Here is a 23,119-nt window from a genome sequence, read left to right on the forward strand (position 1 = left end):
CCCCATTATCCTCTTGTTCCTTCATCATCATACCACTACACCCCTCATCATCCTCTTGTTCCATCATCATACCACTACACCCCCATCATCCTCTTGTTCCTTCATCATCACCATACCACTACACCCCTCATCATCCTCTTGTTCCATCATCATACCACTACACCCCCCATCATCCTCTTGTTCCATCATCATACCACTACACCCCCATCATGCCCTTTAAAAACTAAAAAATCTTTACTCACCTGAATGGTTCCTCTAGTCTTCTTGTCACGCGCGCTGGCGGGCTTACCGCGGCTGGGTGCGGGGCTTCCAGCTGAGGGGGCGGAGCTTCGCGGGACCTGTTTTTTTTACCCTCAAGATGCTCCCAGCCCCGCAAGTCAGCGGGGGCCGTCCCAGCCTCCTCTTGTGATTGCAGGCAAAACACTGCTTGCGGTCACAAGAGGGAGTGGGATGGGAGCAGTACAGTGGCAAGGGGGGGCCTCGCGGGCCCCCCCTTGGTAGCGGCCCGGTCGCGGCGGCGACCGCTGCGACCGTGGTAGCTACGCCACTGGATGTGACTATATAAATTTATCAATTTCCATAACTAGACGTTCTGGCTGTTTTTGATGCTTTAGGGCACTATTACACGGAACGATAATCGGCCGAATCGGCCCGATTTGGCCGATTATCTCTCCGTGTAATAAACACAACGATCAGCCGATGACAACGATCATCGGCTGATCGTTGATATAGGTTTAAACCTATAATTGTCGGGAGCCGACTGTGCATCACTACGTGTAATAGCGGGGCGCAACCAGCGGCTGACTATTTACATTACCTATCCAGGCTGCAAAGCTCCTCTTGCGATCTTCTTCTCCATGGGTCCCGCTCGCTCCAACTGCAGAGCAGCCGGTCTCTGCTGACAGGCCGCTCAGCCAATAACTGTCTGGGTCCGCCGCGGCCAGTGATTGGCTGAGCGGCCTGTCAGCTGAGACAGGCCGCTGTGAAGCTGGAGCGTGCGGGACCCGGGGAAAAGAAGACTGCAAGAGGAGCCCTGCAGCCTGGACAAGTAATGTATAAAGTTAAGCAAGGGCTGCAAGGACATCTATAACGATGTCCCTGCAGCCCTTGTTAAATGATAATCGGGCCGTGTAATAGGCCCAGAAAACAAGCGCCGATATAGCAGATCGGCGCTCATTTACAGTTATTATCCGGCCTTCATCGGCCAGTGTAATAACATCCTTAAAGTGACACTGTCACCTCCTTTTTGCATTCTGACATCTCTACACAGGTGTAAAGGGTAAATTTAGCGGTTTTCATGCCTTATTTTATATCATACGTCATGGTGCTTGTTCAAGTAAAAAGTCATCTTTTATCAACTGCAGATTGTGTTAAGTGGGCGGGGCCTCACAGCATTAGCGCCACTTAACCCCACCCACAACGCCACAGTTGGCCCCGCCCCTCTTGCCAGCCATTGGAACAGGCTGGCTGAAAGGTCTAGACCCCATTCCCTTTACGGCGGCCAAGCAATGGGCATCAAGGGGGCGAGGCTAAGTGGCGCTAATGCCGCGAGGTCACGCCCACTTAATACAATCTGCAGTTGATAAAAGGACACTTTTTACTTGAACAGACACCATGATGTATGATATGAAATAAGGTATGAAAAACGCTAAATTTACACTTTTTACCTGTGTAGAGATGTCAGAATGCAGAAAGGGGGTGACAGTGTCACTTTAAGGTTTTGTTGTTGTTTGGTTTGTATTTATGTTTGTGTTTGTTTTGCTTGTTTTTGTCTTGTTTCTTTGTTTTGTTTTGTTTTTGTTTTTTGTTTTTTTTGGGGGGGGGTAGCTAATTGACGACATATTATTGCCAATAACGTAACATTTGTTTGACTCTTTGTACCATGGAGGTGCCATGATTGCTCTTAAAGGGGTAGTTCACAAAAGAGCCTTTCAAATCAATTGGTACCAGAAAGTTCAGAAGCTTTGTAATTTAGTTCCATTAAAAAACTTAAGTCTTCCAGTACTTATCAGCTGCTGTATGTCCTGCAGGAAGTGGTGTATTCTTTCCAGTCTGGAGAGAAGGAGTGTTTTTTTTCCATGGGGATTTGCTACTGCTCTGGACATTTCCTGACATGGACACTTCCTGATATGGAGGTGGCAGTAGAGAGCACTGTGACAGACTGGAGAGAACTCATATACATCACTTCCTGCAGGATAATACAGCAGCTGATAAATACTGGATGTCCTGCAGGAAGTGACACTCTAGCTCTCTGCTGCCACTTTTGTCAATGTCAGGAACTGCCCAGAGCAGTGGCAAATCCCCATAGTAAACGTCTCCAGCTCTCCAGACTGGAAACAATACCACTTCTTGGAGGACATACAGCAGCTGATAAGTACTGGAAGATTTTACACTTTTAAATGGAACTAAATTACAAAATTTCTAAACTTTCTGGCACCAATTGATCTAGCATAGGTTTCCCTATTTTTCAGAGTGAAAAATCATAAATTCAGCGGACCTAGAGTCCGCGCCCCCGTTCTGCCACCCAGGCGCAAGAGGCCTAAACTGGGCTGATGCGAAAATTTTATTCGCAAAACAGGCTTTTGCGAATAAATTCACGTCTGCCCGTTTTATGCTGAAAAAAAGAACTTTTTAAGTTAATAAGCCCCCCCCCCCCCCCAGGATGTCTCGGCCTGAGAGTCACAGCGCAATGCATCCATTAATTAGATGACTGTCTTCCCTGTAATGGGTGCAGATGACCTATGAAACACGGGAGCACCAGAAAAGCATCAGAACACAGGAAGTGCCGTGTTTTCCATGATAACTAAACAACAAATAATGAATGTAAATTGCAAACTTGCTTTATATCACATCTACTAATGATTTAGGTTTTGAAAGTTATAATGGTATATAAGGTGTATAAGGTACACTTTAAGCTAAAGCCACACAGCAACTTTTACCATTAGATTGCTATATTGATATATTATATTGCTTAAATCACAACTGTGCCAACACATTTACTATCTGGTTTGTATTATTTTATTTATTTATTTATTTATTTATTAATTTAACATTTTTTATTGAAGAATTTTCACATTTTTTCAACATACAGCTGACTGTTGTTTTGCAACCCGTCAACAAGCGTCATCGTTCACATGGCCATAACTTGCAGTGTAGCCCTTTCCTGAGTCATGTGCAATAATTATATATATATATTTTTTTTTCTTACTTATTTTGGTCTTTATCATAGGTGGAAGTTCAGAAGATGGATTCTCTGCAATAAAGCTGACTGCATTAGGAAGACCACAATTTCTGGTAATCAAATATCTTACCTGGTTTAGAAAACCCCCTGTAGCAAATATTTTACAATTCTCTGTGTCCATTGTCTGGTGGAGACCCCGTAAACCTAGTAATCCCAGCCTTCTTGCTCTCAGATAGAAGTGCTTTCTGGCCGAGGCTCTTCCTCTATTTCCATACAACCACCAGCTATATTGTGCGTCCCGCTAGCTCGCGGCAGTAAATTATCACCCAGAAAGGAAATCCAATGACCAATTCGGTTCTACTCCATCTTCTGTAAGCCGCCATGCGGACATTCCCGCATCCATAGGGTGAGATAATAAATGATGATGAAATCCTATTAGGCTTTACTCTGGTCAGTTAATTACATAAATAAGGATTATTTTATAATCGTATTGAAGATAAAGGAGATTTAGTGTAATGTTTCTATTCGCCGCGAGCTGTACGCCGTACAAAAGACAAAGAGGGAGAAGAAAACTTGTAACATTCTGCTTTATTGACCATCCTATTGAATTTGTAATTTAAGTGACTAGCAATGGCGGCTAATGTCTTTGCTACATAAGTCAATGCCACTTTAGACCTCGCTAATTTAACAGACACAAAGGAAAACCACAAGAGTTAATTGCGAGGTCTGTTACCGCTCCATCTCCAGGAGGCCGGGTATACGGGCGTTCTCTATATCCCTCCGCAGACTCTCCGACAGAGAATAGTAACAATTGTATAGAGACAAGTGATCAGATAGTTTTGTCCATATGTATGTGAAATGCTATGTTACATCCAATATATTACCATGAATAGAACAGATTTCCGATAGCGACATAGTATAACTTTAATGGGCAGCGGTGGAAATCGATCATTTCATTGTTTGCTGCACAATCTTGGTATCATTACATAAATTGTATATACTAATATATGTGATCCATTCTAAGGAATAGCAATATAGTCAGTAAGGAAATGCTTCAGGTTATTGTCCATGACTGGAAGATGGAAGAGGAGAGGGGGAATATGGGTCGTATTACAGGGGACGATTATTGTGCGAAAAATCGTTATATCATTTGAACTTAAACGATAATCGTTCTGTGTAATTGCAGGTGACGATTGAAAAATCATTCGGATGTCATTGATCGTTGATTTAGATCTGAACCTAAAATTATCGTTAATCGTTCGCTGTAATTTCACATTCGTTCCCTCAAGTTCCGCATTTGTTCACTAACCGTTCAGTGTAATTGCACATTGTTTATTGTTTTTCTGGGATCAGAAGGAATAAACGATCATAGTAATAGTAATGATCGCAATAACGATCGTATTAATGATGATCGCAATAATGATCGTATTAATGATCTTAACTAGAGATGAATGAACTGGGTTCGGGTTCGAGTCGATCCGAACCTGATCGTTCGGCATTTGATTAGCGGGGGCTGCTGAACTTGGATAAAGCTCTAAGGTTGTCTGGAAAACATGGATACAGCCAATGACTATATCCATGTTTTCCACATAGCCTTAGGGCTTTATCCATCTTCAGCAGAGACCGCTAATCAAATGCCGAAAGTTCGGGTTCAGATCGACTCAAACCCGAACCTGGTTCGCTCATCTCTAATCTTAACTAATGACCATCATCCTGTGTAATATGGTGAACGATTTCAGGTTAACAATAAACAATCTCATTTGCGATTGATTATCGTTAGTCCTTAATCGTTAAAAAGAATCAGGCAACACTGTGTATATTTATAATAAGATAAGATACATAGATCTGAATATGAGCAGTAGGTTTGTAAAGTGACTTCATTTTAAAGGGGTACTCCGGCGAAAATGTTTTCCTTTCAAATAAACTTGTGCCAGAAAGTTATATAGATACTTCTATTTACTTCTATTTAAAAAAAATCTCTGGCCGAGACAAGAACTGTGCAAAACAGGAGAGGTTTTCTAAAGGGATTCCCATAGAAAGCCTCTCTTCCTCTAGAGAGTTCCTGACATGGACAGAGGTGGCAGCAGAGAGCACTGTGTCAGACTGAAAATTAAAACATTTCCTGCAGCACATACAGCGGCTGATAAGTATTGGAAGACTTGAGATTTTTTAATAGAAGTAAATTACTAATCTATATAACTTTCTGACACCAGTTGATTTGAAAGAAATATTTTTCACTGGACAACCCCTTTAAGTGCCAGCCACGCATATCAGGACAGAGCAGAGTGCACTGTGCACTGGGTGGGGGATCTGTTGGGGCCTCAATGCACAGCAGCGCTATACTGTACACTAAGGCCCCTCCAGCTCCAACCCCGCACAGTGCACTTTTGACCCTTTTTAATGGAGACACAACCATCTAGTAGAAATTTTCCAACCGTTTCTACCATAGACAAACTGTAATGTTCACTCATTTTGCGAATCGGCAAGCCATGCATATCCTGTAGCAATGAAAGTAATTTAGCCTTTTCATTTAGGTACAATTTGTCCTATATTGGCTCTTTAATTTGGTATAATCTCTATTGCCTCCCTATAATGTTACCATTGTTCTTCATTCTTGTAAAAATTTCTCTCTCTATCATGTTACAACATATTAAAGCCATTAATATAAGCTGCGCAGTGTTTTCATATGAAGAGAGAGTAGGAGGTAAAGAAAATGAATGTGATGGAACATCTCTGACTGTGTTGTAATGGGTTTCTTATCCATCCTCTCTGTCTTCCTTCAGTTGCAGTTTTCTGAAGTGCTCGTAAAATGGCGGAGCTTTTTCCACCAGCTAGCGGCGGATCAGGGCAAAGCTGGGCTGGCTGCTGTGGAGATTGAACTTGAAGTGGAGAAGTTACAGGTAAGACAATGACCTTTTATCCAAGTATTGTTGCTCATATATCTCATTCAGCACATGAATAAGGACTCCTGAACTCTCTGATTCGGAATATACTGTAAGGCTGGGTTTACATATATAGGCTATGTTCACACTACGTAAAAGTACGGCCGTTGTTGCCATCGGCAACAACGTCCGTACTTTTAGCGAGGGTGGAACAATGCCTTATTTTCAATGCAATCTCGGCCGGAGCGTATACACATCGTATACGCTTTGGCCGGGATCCCGTGCGGGGCCGCAAATAACTGACATGTCAGTTTTCTGCGGCCGCAATTCAGTGAATTGCGGCCGTAGGAAACCCTGTCAGTTCACTCAATGAAGCAAGCGGTGCGCTATGGGAAGCTCTGATGCGGGAGCGCACTGATGCGCCCACATCAGGGCTTTGCGGCCTGAAAGATCATCCAGCCGATACTTTAAGATGATCCGGGCAGAGACCAGCCGTTCTGTGACCCGGCTCCGTGATCATAACTGTTGCCATAAGTTTATTCCATCAGTTGTCAACATTTGTTTCCTCTACAGCATTAAAGGGGGGCATCTATTATAGGGGCAGCAGCACAGGAGACCATCTACTTTGGTGGTACACTTCACAAAGAGCCATCTACTATAGGGTCAGCTACTATAGAAGGCAGAACCAGAGCAGGCAAACTACTATGGGGGGGACAACTCACATCGGAGTCCTCTACTGTGGACAGCAGGACATGGGGACATCTCCTATAGGGTGCAGTGTGTGTATAGAGGAGCTGGTTGGGCTGCTCCTCCTGCCAGGGGCCACTCTGCTGCAGGGTGGGGGTCACAAGGGTTAATGGGGGACTAATAACATTGGGGACATCTTCTTTCCTTGGAGTGCTGGAGGCAAAAGCCAGCCGTGCAAATATGCCCGTTTGTACCAGCGAGGCCTCTGGTGCCTCATAGACTTTAATGGATGCAGCGTTGCATCGCCGGACAGGCGGTGCATCAAGACGCTGCAAGAAGAGTTCTGCCGCACAATGTGTGTGCCGATACGGCGGCACTATTTGCCCGACGCATTCTTTGAACTGTCCTATTGAAAACATTGAACATTGAATTTCCCTCTGGCACTTTTCTCCTGCGCCGGAGGGAAACAACATCACATCAAATTTTTGTGGCATTGTATATAGTGTAAGTGATTGGTTCTGTATGTGTCCTTCTGATCTCTTATTCCTGCTGGATGTGGGGTTTAGAACACGGGCTGGTCACATCCGACAGTGTTTTTAAGAGGTTGTAATGTCTGTTTGCTAAGGTAATTCTAGAGCAAAGAGATCCGATCAGGAGGTTCTTGTGGACATCTAGAAGCCTGCAGAAAGCCATGTGGATACATATTTAATAAGATGATAATGAGAAAAAAATTTTTCAGTGATTGAATCTTTCCAGGAAAGTCAATTACTCTGACTAGTTGATTTCTCTCCCCTTAAGACCTAAGATGTTTGAGGAGGTAACTTTTTTTTCATACTTAGAATTAGTGGAATATAATATTTCCTGAGAAGTTTACTGGTGTCCTTTTTTTTTTATTTTAGAAATTTTATCTATTCAACTAAAGTCATTCTCCAGGGAAAGTTTTTTTTAAAAGAGACCAGGATGGTTTAAAAATACAAAATGAATAAGTGTGTAGAAGCAGCACTCACTTTTGGTATCTTCACACAAGGTTTTAGTCCATCATCTACAGTCGCGAGATGGAGATATCAAGGGCAACCGCCAGTTTCACGCTCCTGCACTTGTGCTCTTCCTCATAAGGGCTGAGAGAAAAGTGCAGATGCGCAAAACAGTCTGTCGAAGATGGAATAAAGCCTTGTTTCAAGATACCAAAGGTAAGTGCTGTTTCTATATACTCTGTATTTTTGGATTTGTGAAGATTTTGAATGCTGAGCACCACAGGAGTGAAAGAGTGGCTATTTGGGGCAACACCTTTCATCCACCAGTCTGAGGTCTGTGTGACTGATTACCTGAGTGAGTAGTGCCGTGGTATAACTTTTCTTGGGAAGACAAAAAGTAATTATATTCACCTTCCCAATCCCCAGCCACTGCAACTCAGACGTCGTCCAGGTCCCTGCTGCTCACTACTTTCTGGCCAAATCTTAACACGTGCAAAACCATTGGTTGAGGTTTGTTTCTGCTATGGACATTTCCTTTGTGTCACCAGAAAGTATTGGGCAGTGAGGACCTGGGCACCATAACATTAAGCACATAAGTATCTTTCATTTGTTTTAAAGCATCATAAGAATGGGTAAGTTCCGTGCAGGAGCCCTGTTGAGAACAATCTGGCTCCTGCTCGGAACTCCGACACATTTCCACTGCAACCTGAACTTCAATCAGTAGCTGCATCTGCATGGGGAGTGAAGAGCCCCCTTGCTTACCACTCGAGATGAGTGAATCACTGATCTCAACAAAGGGAAGCGATTTTTTTTTTTTTTTTTTTTTTTTTTTTTGGATCAGCCTTCCACTCATCAAGCCAGCAGCCTTTCAGCACTGCTCCGCTCCCTGACACTCCTCCCAGGATGCCGGGAAAAACTAGATCAAATCCTTGGAAACTTCTCCGAGGATTGGATCCAGCTTAAGGCTATGTTCACACTGCGTATGAGTCCGGCCGCATTTCGTACGCCGCCGTACATGTGCGGCTGAAACTACGGGCGTGGGAAAAATAGACATGTGGCCGGATGCGTACGAACCGCGAACATACACCCGTAGTACAGTTATGCTTCCCTAGCTTGTTTCGAAGCGATCTGAGGCAGGTCATTTACTTGGAAATCTTCGCCCAGCCCAATAAAACTCACAGAACCTTTTGGATCGAAAAATCAAGTTCAATTTGGCTGAAATAAGTACTTCGTACGCGACCGCATGGAAATCCACGGCCGTGAGTTTCAACATTTCCGTCCTCAAACAATGGTCTTGTTCATTTTTCACGGGGGCCGCATACGATCCGGCCGTAAGCTCGTCCGGCCGGACTCATGCGCAGTGTGAACATAGCCTTACAATGGCACCCGGGGTGGAGCAGCAAGGAGCGGAGCAGAGCTGAAAGGCTGCTGGCTTGATGAGCAGAGCACTGATCAAACAAAGCGATTTTGCTTTAAGATCAGCAATTCGCTCCTCTCTAGTTACCACAATATACAGTTACATTGTGCGGCTGGTTCAGGAGCTGTGCCCATGCCACAGGTATCATGGGAATCAGCTGTGTCACATTCTGTTTCAATCCTGGTGATCCTGACTTTGAAATTCAGATGCAGTGGTCACATTCATCCCAACATTTGTAGGTTTAAATAGAGGGAATGAGCACGGTTACGCCAGGGTGCCAATGAGTTGCAGACAGGGGCTTGGCAAAAGCCATGCCTAAGGGTGTATTGGTGGTTGAAGGGGTTATCCAGTGTTAGAAAAACATTGCCACTTTCTTCCAGAGACAGCACCACTCTTGTCTCTAGTTTGGGTGCAGGTTTTGCAACTCTGTTCCATAAAAGTGAATTGAGCTTAATTGCAAACAGCACCTGACTGGAGACCAGATTGGTGCTGTCTCTGGAAGAAAGTGGCCATGTTTTTCTAATGCTGGATAACCCCTTTAAATGTTCAGTTGTGAGCAGTTAAGATTGTGAGAACATTTGGGGAAACATAAAATTGCTTTGTGTCCTTTAGGAGTATATTCACTTTAGGGCTTAACTTATCATACTTTTCTGTGCATCTCTTCTGTATTATCTGTGCCGTTTGTCCTTTGTGTATTTGAGCCTATGTAGGAAGCTATACAGCCAAATAAATCAGATTTGTGTACCCTTACAGGAGAGCCTGGCAAAACTTGGAATTGCTACAAAAGATGAAATTCATAACTGGTTCACGGGTGAGAATCTCGGACTCTCGGGGTATGCTTCACTGATTAAATTGTACTTTTTATATCCTCTAAATGCACAGTCTACCATATATCCTTGTTTCATTTTATCCCTCAGTTGTAAAATCGGAAATGTACGCCGTTAATTCACCCCATTAAGTACCTTTGTTTTATCACATGTTCCTGCTCGGTGTAAAATTCCTTGACTCCTACTGTCCATGGATGTAGCCTAATTATTTCATGCCTATCAAACTATGTCCGAGGTATTATAGGCCTTCCTGCATTCTACATTCTAGGAGAAAGTAGACGCATCTCAAACATTGAATACATTTGAAGAATATGCAGATAACTTAATTTTCTTGTAATTTTGCATAGGGGTTTATAATAATAATAATAATAATAATAATTATTATTATTATTATTATTATTATTATTATTTAATAGTAATATATTTTTCTATAGGGAGAAATGGGGAAATTTGTTATTTTAATTTTTTTTACATATTTGTCTCTCCAAATCCTCCCCCATACACACGTATACTCAGCTTGCAAGTGTTATTAACTTTCTCTGGTGGCGACTTACCTCTCAAAGAATAGGAGGATCATGCAGTTAAAAACCTACCCTAACATTTGCCGTTATGGTTAAGGCTGCCATAACCTTCAATAATTGCCGAACAATAATTTATTCAGCCGAAGGTCACCTCTGCCGGCTTGCCTATACACATAAATGGTCGGGACGGCTGAATGTCCATGTGCTTTCTTAGCTGGAAGGGGAGGATAAACTGCAGCTAGACAGTTTTGGTGCCAGCTTATCCCCCAAAGTACAAAAAGGATGGGCACCAAATTTCCAGATTGCCCGTCCCTTCTGTCTGTTGACAACCTCTGTCTGTGCAGAGACAGGAGGTCGCCATATAGTTTATACAATCAGCTGGAGTATAGTATAAGGTGTATGGACACCTTTAGTCAAGGTAGATAGTCCAGCAGATTCTGGCCCCATCTATCCAATGTGTACAGCTAGCTTAAAGTGTCATGGTCACCATAAGAAGGGTTTTGACATGTCAAAAGTTTTGATTGGCATGGGTCTGAGTGTTCAGACCTGTATTAATCGGGAAAACGAGATGGGAGAAGACCACACTAAGCGTGATCCTCTCCCAGCTCTGTGTTATGTGATCAGTTCGGTGCATAATGTAAGTCTATGGAGCCCGACTTATTTCGCCGACACAGAGCGGGGAGCTCTGCAGCACGGTCTTCCTACCGCTCGTTCGGACAGTTTGTATTGGACTGAACACTCAGACCCAGACCAATCAAAACTTTTGACATGTCAACATTTTTTGGTAAAGACAGGTTCACTTTAAGTTATTGGTTCACTTAGTAAACTTTAACTACATTTAATACCTTAACAAAGACGTCCATACACAACATTGCATTTGTATTCTATATTCTCCACTACTAGGGCTCAGGATAGCAGGAAGCAAATTGATCTGTGTGTTCCCTGCATGTGTCCATGTACACAGATCATTGATAGCAAAGCTGGAACAAAGCTTTAGCTCCTGTGTTTCTCAGTTGCTGTGTTTTCTATATACAGATCGCTTATCAGAAGCATATCCTTTCCCCTTATATGTGATCCCATTTATGCCACGCAGGCTCACTTTGACAATTACTTGAATGTCGAAGAAACTGCTTCTGCAATACTTATCAGTCAATGAGAGTCTTGCGTCTTATTTTTATCAACAGAAAACAGGTTTCCGTTCCCTGTAGCAGTACCGGTGGTGCAGTCAGTGTGACCTCATAAGGTTAAATAAAAAGCCAGGACAAAAGATACTTTTAGAAAAATTCTTGTTTTGTAAATGTTTTCCTTTTGCAATATAACTTTGTTACACATGAATAAACAGAAAAAATATCACCACAGTGCTCAAAAGGTTGGAGGATCCGATGTTCACGCTGTTGCGCTGGTAGACTCCATTCCTTTTACTGAAGACTCTCACTCTCCACAGGACACGAGATGACGACAGCACGTCTTGCTACGTTTCGGGGGTCCGCCCCCTTTCTCAAGCATAACGGAAGTGCACCCTCCACCATATTTATAGCAATTGCTAAATTAAGTATTACATCACTATAAAAACAATAAACATATAAAAGTTATGGATCTATAACCATAATGGTATCTACATCTAATAATTCTATATATATTTACGAAATTATCTTGTAGTATCACCCATATGTTATATACGTCATCCTAGTCAGATAATGAAAAATGCCACTCCAACTCTACAAAAAGACTGAAAAATTACAAATTTCATTCAACCCTTTTGGGTATAGACTTTCTAATTGATGTATCCAGAATGTTTCCTTTTGCAACAACCTTCTTTTAATATCACTACCACTGGCTCCATTAACTTCCTCTAGTACCAGCCACCTCAGGTCACAAACCTTGTGACCAAATTCATGGAAGTGGCGTGCAACAGAGGTTTCTCCAAATTTTTTAATTTCTTTTCCCAAATTTTCTTGTACCTCCTTTTTCTGTCCATACGTTCTTATAGCCGACTTATGTTCATTTATTCTCACTCTGATTTCTCGTGTAGTCTGTCCTACGTACACACGTCCACACGGACATTTTAACATGTATACTACGTTGCTGGTTCTACATGTATACATCCCTTTCATCATGATTTTATATCCCTTAAGAGGATGGCATATACTTTCACCTTTAATTGTGCCATTACAATTCTGGCATGAGAGGCAGGCAAATGTTCCCTTTCGGCATGTTCTAAGTAACATTTGTCTTGATTTTGCTACAGGTTTTATGTCTGATTTCACTACCATATTGGCGACCGATTGGCCTTTTCTGTATAGGAATCTAGGGGGCTCAGTGAATAATTTGCCATATTTTTCATCATGTTTTAACATTTCCCAATGTCTCAAAATTGTTTTTTTAATGATGTTGGAGTGTTTGTCAAATTTAGACTGAAATGTAATCTGACTTTCTTTTTTATCTTTCTCTCGTCTTTTAATTAAGTTTTCTCTTGGGATTGTTTTTACCTCTTCCCATGCTTTATGTACTTCCTCTTTTCTGTAACCTCTAGCACAAAATTTATCCATCATAGTAGCACATTATTTACAGGAGGTGGTGTCCAAATTACCAAGATGTCTTAAAGATACTACTGATTTATTAGTTAGATTGGAAGCTCTTGATGTCAGAGACGTGACTTTTGTCGGTTCTCTTGACATCAAGAGCTTATACACTAATATACCATGTCAAGAAGCGATAGAAGTGGTTCGTGAGAAACTGTGTGAAAATGCCACCCTTGATAACTCTACAATTAGGTTTTTGATATCACTTCTAGAGTTAGTACTTACTAAAATTATTTCCGGTTTGGAGATGATTTCTTTCTTCAGACGCAAGGCGTCTCGATGGGGTCACCGGTAGCCCCTAGCATTGCCAACGTGTTTATGGCCGCGCTAGAAGATAAATATCTATTGGCTCATGAACATAGTGTTCATCTACATACCTGGTTCCGATTTGTGGACGATGTCCTATTGTTTTGGACTGGGACGAGAGAGGAGTTGGATTCCTTTATAGAATATCTGAACAGTATTCATGAGCTAATAGAATTTACAGCTGAAATCCACACCACAACGGTGCGTTATCTAGATGTGGAAATAATAGTGAAAGATGGCCAGATAGACACTAAATTATATAGCAAAGAAATGGATAGGAACAATTTATTGCACAGAACCAGTCACCATGCCCCTATGACATTTAAAGGGATTCCTAAGGGACAGTTGATGCGTGTTAAACGTATTTGTAAAAATGATGTTATATGTGAGGCTCAATGTGCTACTATGATGGATAAATTTTGTGCTAGAGGTTACAGAAAAGAGGAAGTACATAAAGCATGGGAAGAGGTAAAAACAATCCCAAGAGAAAACTTAATTAAAAGACGAGAGAAAGATAAAAAAGAAAGTCAGATTACATTTCAGTCTAAATTTGACAAACACTCCAACATCATTAAAAAAACAATTTTGAGACATTGGGAAATGTTAAAACATGATGAAAAATATGGCAAATTATTCACTGAGCCCCCTAGATTCCTATACAGAAAAGGCCAATCGGTCGCCAATATGGTAGTGAAATCAGACATAAAACCTGTAGCAAAATCAAGACAAATGTTACTTAGAACATGCCGAAAGGGAACATTTGCCTGCCTCTCATGCCAGAATTGTAATGGCATAATTAAAGGTGAAAGTATATGCCATCCTCTTAAGGGATATAAAATCATGATGAAAGGGATGTATACATGTAGAACCAGCAACGTAGTATACATGTTAAAATGTCCGTGTGGACGTGTGTACGTAGGACAGACTACACGAGAAATCAGAGTGAGAATAAATGAACATAAGTCGGCTATAAGAACGTATGGACAGAAAAAGGAGGTACAAGAAAATTTGGGAAAAGAAATTAAAAAATTTGGAGAAACCTCTGTTGCACGCCACTTCCATGAATTTGGTCACAAGGTTTGTGACCTGAGGTGGCTGGTACTAGAGGAAGTTAATGGAGCCAGTGGTAGTGATATTAAAAGAAGGTTGTTGCAAAAGGAAACATTCTGGATACATCAATTAGAAAGTCTATACCCAAAAGGGTTGAATGAAATTTGTAATTTTTCAGTCTTTTTGTAGAGTTGGAGTGGCATTTTTCATTATCTGACTAGGATGACGTATATAACATATGGGTGATACTACAAGATAATTTCGTAAATATATATAGAATTATTAGATGTAGATACCATTATGGTTATAGATCCATAACTTTTATATGTTTATTGTTTTTATAGTGATGTAATACTTAATTTAGCAATTGCTATAAATATGGTGGAGGGTGCACTTCCGTTATGCTTGAGAAAGGGGGCGGACCCCCGAAACGTAGCAAGACGTGCTGTCGTCATCTCGTGTCCTGTGGAGAGTGAGAGTCTTCAGTAAAAGGAATGGAGTCTACCAGCGCAACAGCGTGAACATCGGATCCTCCAACCTTTTGAGCACTGTGGTGATATTTTTTCTGTTTATTCATGTGTAACAAAGTTATATTGCAAAAGGAAAACATTTACAAAACAAGAATTTTTCTAAAAGTATCTTTTGTCCTGGCTTTTTATTTAACCTTATGCTGTTCAGACCCAGGTTGGCGACTGGGTACAGGACTGTTCACACACAGTGCGATTAGGCACCAAGATTTTTATTTTTCTGAATGTATATTGTCAGTGTGACCTCCCAATCCTGCTGAGGGCCCTATGTGTAGGAGTCTACAGTGCCATCAAACCAGGACCCATAAAATAAAGAGCTTATGGTAAAGGGACCACCTAATCCTCCTTAAAGGGAACCTGTCACCAAGACAATACTCTCTAATCTATCACCATCCTGTTATAGAGCAGGAAGAGCTGAGCAGATTGATATGTATCTTTGTGGGAAGAAATTCAGTATAATGTGTAACATGTTGATTGAAATCCCTGATCATTCTGTGTTATAGGAGAAGTCCGGTGAAAATTTTTATTAAAGTATTGTATTGCCTCCCAAAAGGTATACAAATGACCATTATACACTTATTACAGGAAATGCTTATAAAGTGTTTTTTTCCCTGCACTTACTACTGCATCAAGGCTTCACTTCCTGGATAACATGGTGATGTCACTTCCTGGATAACATGGTGATGTCACAACCCGACTCCTAGAGTTGTGCGAGCTGTGCTGGCTGTGGCTGCTAGAGAGGATAATGGCAGGGGGACACTGAGGGACACAGGGCACTGGGGGGACACTGAGCATCCCCCTGCCATCATCCTCTCCAGTGGCCACAGCCCGCACAGCTCTGGGAGTCAGGTTGTGACATTACCATGTTATCCAGGAAGTGACATCACCATTTTATCCAGGAAGTGACATCACCATGTTATCCAGGAAGTGAAGCCTTGATGCAAGAGTAAGTGCAGGGGAAAAAAAGCACTTTATAAGCATTTCCCATAATAAGTGTATATTGCTAACTTGTATAACTTTTGGGGGGCGATAAAATACTTTAATAAAAATTTTCGCTGGACTTCTCCTTTAACCTCTTAAGGACATAGGACGTATGCGTACGTCATATGTCCTCACTTGCACTATAAAGCGGGGCCGCGCGGCGATCCCGGGTGCCGCGAGTAGCCCGGGACCGCTGCTATTAGCGGGCACGGTCTGATCGCCGTGCCCGCTAATTAGCTAATCGGAGGCAGCTGTCAAAGTTGACAGCTGCCTCCGATTACCGGAGGCAACGTTTCCCTGGGTTCTAGTGGGGGAGATCGCTCCTCCGGGACCTTGTCCCGGAGGAGCGATCTCCGTTACTGATGCCGGCCGGGGACGCGTCCAAGATGGCGCCGTCCTCGGCTCGGCACTCGTTCGTTTTCGGCTGCAGCAGCCGAAAGCAAACGAGTGCCGATCTCATGGATCTCTGCAGCATATCTATGCTGCAGAGATCTCAATGAGAGATCCAAGTGTATATACTAGGGGGGCTTCTAGTATATGTGTAAAAAAAAAAAAGTGTTGTTAATAGTAAAAATCCCCCTCCCCTAATAAAAGTCTGAATCACCCCCCTTTTCCCAGGTTTTAAATAAAAGTAAACAAATAAATAAATAAATAAATAAATAAACATGTTTGCTATCGCCGCTTGCGTAATCGCCCGAACTATTAATTAATCACATTCCTGATCTCGTACGGTGAACGGCGTCAGCGCAAAAAAATCCCAAAGTGCAAAATTAAGCATTTTTGGTCGCATCAAATCCAGAAAAAATGTAATATAAAGCGATCAAAAAGTCGTATATGCGCAATCAAGGTACCGATAGAAAGATCACATCATGGCGCAAAAAATGACACCTCGCACAGCCCCATAGACCAAAGGATAAAAGTGCTATAAGCCTGGGAATGGAGCGATTTTAAGGAACGTATATTGGTTAACAACAGTTTGAATTTTTTACAGGCCATCAGATACAATATAAGTTATACATGTTATATATCGTTTTAATCGTAACGACTTGAGGAACATGCATAACAAGTCAGTTTTACCCCAGGGCGAATGGCGTAAAAACACATTTCCCCCAAATAAAAGAAATGCGTTTTTTTTTTCAATTTCACCACACTTTGAATTTTTTTCTGGTTTCGCAGTGTACTTTATGCAAAAATTCAGCCTGTAATTGCAAAGTACAATTAGTGACGCAAAAAATAAGGGGTCATGTGGGTTTCTAGGTGGAAAAATGCAAGTGCTATGACCTTTTAAACACAAGGAGGAAAAACCGAAAACGTAAAAACGAAAATGGGCCATGTCCTTAAAGGGTTAAGGAGTCCAGTGGGCGGTGTCACTCAATGGACTGGACTCTTTATAATGGAAACATGAGAGATTTCAATGAATAAATTACAAGTTATACTGAATCTTTTCCTATAATGATATATATCAATCTGCTCAGCTCCTTCTGCTCTATAACATGATGCCAATAGCTTAGCTAACATTTTCATAGTAATGGGTTCCCTTTAATATGCATGGGGTCTGTAGGAAGAAGTTAGCTTATTATCCTAGTCTATAAACTAGCACCCTTAAAAGCTTGGCACCATTGCGCTCACAATCTTGTATGCTCCAGTTACTTGCCGTACTATGTAATAAATTAGTTTTTCCATAGTGTGAGTCATCGGTGCCCTAAATAGCAGAGTCTTCGTATAATTCTCTTTTGCAGGGTAAAGGATGAGAACAAAAAGCCTGTCCCTATGGGGTTACATCATGTGCATTCTATTAAAGAAGTCCCTTAGAAATGGATTATTCATTGTTTTACAGACAAAAAAAATAGTTATTGGAAAATCTCAAGCATTTGCATATCGTTTTGACACTTTTAATAGTTCAGCAGTATTATTAGGTTGAAGCAAAAAAAGCTTCTTGTGCAAACTTGCCTTTTGGGAAAACATACATTTTCTTTTAAAGTTAGTGTGTTTAGTGGGGTTAACATTTCTCGGTCCTGAATCCTCTTTGGTAAGAGCTTTTTGCTGCGAGGTCAGTTACACAGGTCTGAGCTTCCAAAGCATCAATAGTCAAACAGGTGCATTTCAAAGAGGGTCTTCTGGGAGAAATCCTAAGATAACAGCGCAGCACCAGCTGGCAGCAATATTGGCATGGTTCATAGAATCTCTGTATCATCTTTTATTCTGATTTGTGGAGTAAACATCTATTTATTTTAGATAGACCAATATACTAACATACAGTACTACATGTATGAATATACCTGACTGAAAAGTGGTTACTCCTAGGGATATTTACACATGGTGCTGGATATAGCAATTGTTACCACAATAAAAAAAAGTAATGTGTTTCGATGAAAATTATAACCTAGTTCGAAAAGTTTCATTTTGCAGGTTTTGGGGGTTAAGCTTAAAATTAAGCCCTACTACAAAAAAAACCATAGGTTTGTGTATCATATCAGCAGTTCTGTGTTGGCAAAGACTTCAGAAGAGAAGGATTTTGGAGTGGGGATTTCTTAATTAAAATGAGTTACCAGTGCAACCAAGCCGTAGGGAAAGCCAATGGTATGCTGGGCTGTATATACAATGGTATGCTGGGCTGTATATACAATGGTATGCTGGTCTGTTTAGCTAGAGGTATAACCAGTAGGAAGATGGAGATTGTGACCCTGCTGTATAGAGCTCTAGTAAAATCACATCTGGAATACTGTGTCCAGTTCTGGAGACCTCACCTACAAAAAGGATATTGATAAAAATAGAACGGGTCCAAAGATGGCTACAAAAATGGTGGAGGGTGTTGGGTATAAAACATATCAGGAAACACTTTAAGATCTAAATCTGAATAGTCTGGAAGAAAAAAGGGAAGGGGGGGCATAATCAAAATATGTTAAAGGAATAAATAAGATTCAGGAGGGAAGTATTTTTAATAAAAAAAAAAAACTGAACACATAAACAAGGTGACACAATCTGAGTTTAGTTGGAGGAAAGGTCAGAAGCAACTTGAAAAATTATTACTTTACTGTAATAGTAGTAGATACTTGGAACAAACTTCCAGCAGATGTGGTTGGTAAATCTACAATAACAGAATGTAAACCTGCCTGAGATAAACATCTATCTATCTTAAGATAATAAAAAGGGAAATACTAAAAGAGCAGACTTGATGGACCAGGTGGTCTTTCTGCCAACGATCTTATAGGTTTATATAGTAAAAAGAGTTTTCCGCCCAGGCCATTTTAAAATAATATCCCCCAAAGCCCCCTTTATTAACTCACCGGCCACATGTCCTCAGTCTCTACAGTGTGCCGGGCAGTGGCGTAGCTACCATAGAGGCAGGGTAGGCAGTTGCTATGGGGCCCATGCAGGAGGGGGGCCTGGGGAAGAAGGTAAGAGCATGTGTCCTTCTGCTTAACCCCTTATGTACTGCACTGTGTGTAAGTGACCCAATGTTAACTTACATACTGCAACACACAGAAAGGGTTAACAAGCAGAAGACAGAGATCTCTGCTTCACTGCTCTGATAACCTCTGACCTCTATTCTCCAGCTGCAAGGTGCAGAGGTCAGGGGTTATCAGTGGACCAGCAATAAAGCAGATATCTGTCGTCTGAACTTTGCACACAGCAGTACATAAGGGGTTAAGCAGAAGGTAGTCTGCTCCTGCAGCTATCTATTTAACCATAAGGGCCCCTAATGGGCCCTTATAGGTAAAAAAATGTGGACCGTCATCGCAAGCAGCCATTGGCTTTCTGCTCTGGCAGTCACTCTTGTGGCTGCAGCCAGGAACATCACAGAGCATATATATATATATATATATATATATATATATATAATATATACACAGTGCTTTATGTTGTGCGTAGGGGAGGGGAGGCCCCTTACATTTTTTTGCTATGGGGCCCCTAGCTACACCCCTGGAGCCGGGCTAACACTTCTAACCCTGCCCACTGTAGAGACTAAGGCTGCCATCACTTAGGCAAGTTTTTTGAACCAAAACTAACAGTAAATTCTAAAGGAATGAGAAATATAAAGGAAGGAATTCTATTTCTGATTTCTGCTGGATCCACTTTTGGCTTTGCCTCAAAAACTGCAGAGCCGGTTTAAAAAAAAAAAAAAAGAAAAACATGCAGGTTTTCTCACTACAGTTATGGCATACTGCTAGAATACTTTTGCAGGGCACCGTATACTGATACACACCTTGTTAAATGACGATTATCAAGAAGTGCTGACATCCATAGGATTATGCAATCTAGATGTATTATTTATACGTACAGATTGGAAAACTGTGTACGACCGGTTTACATCCATTGCTTAAAAAAAATAAATAACATAAAGTGCCCCCAAATAAATAATGCAATTGTGAACATAGTCCTAGCTTTTCCCTGGCATCTGCTCCAATATTTCCTCAATAGGTAAGACAGACAAAGTTGTTGAAACTAGATTTATGATGAAACTATAGAATAGAATAATCATGGATGAATCATGTGAAAACTTGTGCTTCCTCTTGAAACCATTAGCGACCTTTTATCCATGCCACTCTGTATGGCGCACAATGCCTTTCCCTGGCCTGTATTGTCATCACATTATGGCTCCCTTTGAAGAGATTAGGTGCTTGAGAAAACATTATATAGAGAAAATAGTTTGAGTAAAGTGTTTTTTTCTAATGGTCCTCTATAAGCACAAAGGATCTGCTCACCCTACGTGAAACCATTGCAATATATGATGTAACTAGAATAGGCTGAAAAATCTTTACGAGGCTTCAGCGCTCGATGTTTTGTTCATCTTGGTCAATACTTTATTATGAAGATTTAGCTGACTAGGGTCATTTCTGAAAGCGGATCTGTCAGCTAAATATGATAGATTCAGTCCCATACTTTTATTATCCTAAAGGGCACAAAAAATATTGTGCCATTTCGGAAGTAATTACTATAATGATCAAATAAATGTGGTTGATTTGAAAAGAGGCCCTTTTATTTGTTGTATAGGCAATATAGGTGTTGGATTCTTATCGTTAGTGATGGGCGGATTTGAGGAAACTGTCTGAATTCAGCAATTTTTCAGAACCTCACTTTTAACATTTCCAAATGTAAAATAATGCACTTGGGGAGAAGGAACCCTCTATCCTAGTATCCTATTAGTTCTGTATTGGCAAAGACTTCAGAAGAGAAGGATTTAGGGGTAGTGATTTTTAACAGCTTTAAAATGTGTTATCAGAGCAACCAGGCAGTAGGGAAAGCAAATCATATGCTGGGCTGTATATATAATGGTATGCTGGGCTGTTTATATAATGGTATGCTGGGCTGTATATATATAATGGTATGCTGGGCTGTATAGCTAGAGGTATAACCAGTAGGAAGAGGGAGATTGTGATCCCGCTGTATAGAGCTCTAGTGACATCACATCTGGAATACTGTGACCAGTTCTGGAGACCTCAGCTACAAGAAGATATTGATAAGATAGAACAGGTCTCTAGACAGGCTACAAAAATGGTGCAGGGTGTGAGACACAAAACATATCAGGACAGACTTAAGGAGAAAGGGGGGACATGGTCGAAACTGTTAGATGTGTTAAAGGACTAATAAAGTTTCAAGAGGAAAGTTGTTTGTTTTTTTTTTATAAAAAAAATTAACTCTGGGACAAGGGGCATAATCTGAGGTTAGTTGGGGGAAAGAATAGAAGCAACATGAGAAAATATTACTAAACTGAAAGAGAAGTAGATGCTTGGCACAGACTTCCAGCAGAGGTGGAAGGTAAATCTACAAGAACTGAATTTTAAACCTTCCTGGGATAAACATCTATCCTAAGATAATCAGAATGGAAATACTAAAAGGGCGGACTAGACTGACCAGGTGATAATTGTATGCTCTCAAACATCTGTTTCTATGATTCCCGGCATTTGGATAAGTTGGATGCTGCCTAAGGATGGTCCGAACCTGCCGAGGTTTGGGTTCGCATGAACCCGAACGCTCGGCATCGGATTCCCGCTGTCTGCCCGCTCCGTGCAATGAGTGGATACAGCGGGAGGACCGCCTGGAAAACTGGGATACAGCCTATGGTTATGGCTGTATCCCAGTTTTCCAGACTGTCCTCCTGCTGTATCCACCCTCTGCACGGAGAGGGCAGACAGCGGGAATCATTACCGAGAGTTAGGGTTCGTACAAACCCGAACTGAACCAGGTTCGGACCATCCCTAATGCTGCCCTAAGGGGTCCTGGAAAACATGGATACAGCCATAGGCTGTTCTCCTGGCGGCCCTACTTCTCCAGACACCAGGAATCAAATGCCAAGCTTTCGGGTTCAGAGACATTTCTATAAATGCAATAGGACTGTGTGTTCAGTCACATAACATTGTTCTGAAAATGTGCAAATCTACAAAAAAAATAATGGGCAAATACCTTTTCACAGCAAGAGCAAGTCTAGTTACACCTTTACTGGCTGAGCAATGAAACCAGCCATGTTCTCTTGATTTTTCCCAGAAGTCTGTCTATTCGTTACATTACATACAGTCAGGTGAGTGTCAAGATGTGAGGAATTTAATGGAGACAAACCAGACCTGTCAGTCACAGCCTACAGTATATGTGGAAAACATTTAGGTTAAATAAAATACAGTTTGCAGGAACTTTAACACGGTGGATAAATGGAGCCTGTAGCGAGGAGTACATGTGCAATGAACCAAGTAAAAGGCTCAGCTGACTGATAACGGTTTCAGTATTTTCTTATGAAATATAATCTTTGTCATGTATATGTTGAACAGTTTAGGAAACATAATATTTTAACAATACGGGATCAATTTCTATTTTTTTTTTTCGGCAATTTTTGCTTAGAAAAATATTTGCCTTCTGTTTAAAGCACGTGTCCACTGTTAGGGCCATTTTACAATTAAAGGGAATCTATCGGCCGGTTACAAGGTGGGGCTGAGGAGATAAGTGGCTGTATCAGTACAGTCAGGAGGTCTGCAAGTCCACTGCATAGCTTCACGCCCTGTAGGGTCCGTGGATTACCGAGAGTATAAATGGTCCTATACTCACTATGATATGTCTGACAGCTGTAAAAAGTGGCTGTTACCCTTTAAATATTGTCACCCCCATTTTCCTGTGTGCTGTTACTGGCACCATCAGTTACAGACCGCGTCACCTAGGTGAGTCTTGGTGTTCGTCGAGCCGGCTCTCCCTGC

General features: G+C 41.4%; 1 protein-coding gene across 2 annotated transcripts in view; it reads left to right on the top strand.

The window, feature by feature from the left end:
* The window catches only part of PRODH (proline dehydrogenase 1), a 112,677-nt gene that overhangs the window by 49,566 nt on the left and 39,992 nt on the right, over positions 1-23,119 (top strand). For both annotated transcript variants that reach the window (XM_069961279.1, XM_069961280.1), the window contains 3 exons: positions 3,230-3,294; positions 5,965-6,081; positions 9,895-9,974. In XM_069961279.1, coding sequence (XP_069817380.1) covers positions 3,230-3,294; positions 5,965-6,081; positions 9,895-9,974 — 262 coding nt within the window. The remainder of the gene's footprint in view (positions 1-3,229; positions 3,295-5,964; positions 6,082-9,894; positions 9,975-23,119) is intronic.

Source organism: Dendropsophus ebraccatus, chromosome 3 (genome assembly GCF_027789765.1).
Source record: "Dendropsophus ebraccatus isolate aDenEbr1 chromosome 3, aDenEbr1.pat, whole genome shotgun sequence".
Taxonomy (NCBI): domain Eukaryota; kingdom Metazoa; phylum Chordata; class Amphibia; order Anura; family Hylidae; genus Dendropsophus; species Dendropsophus ebraccatus.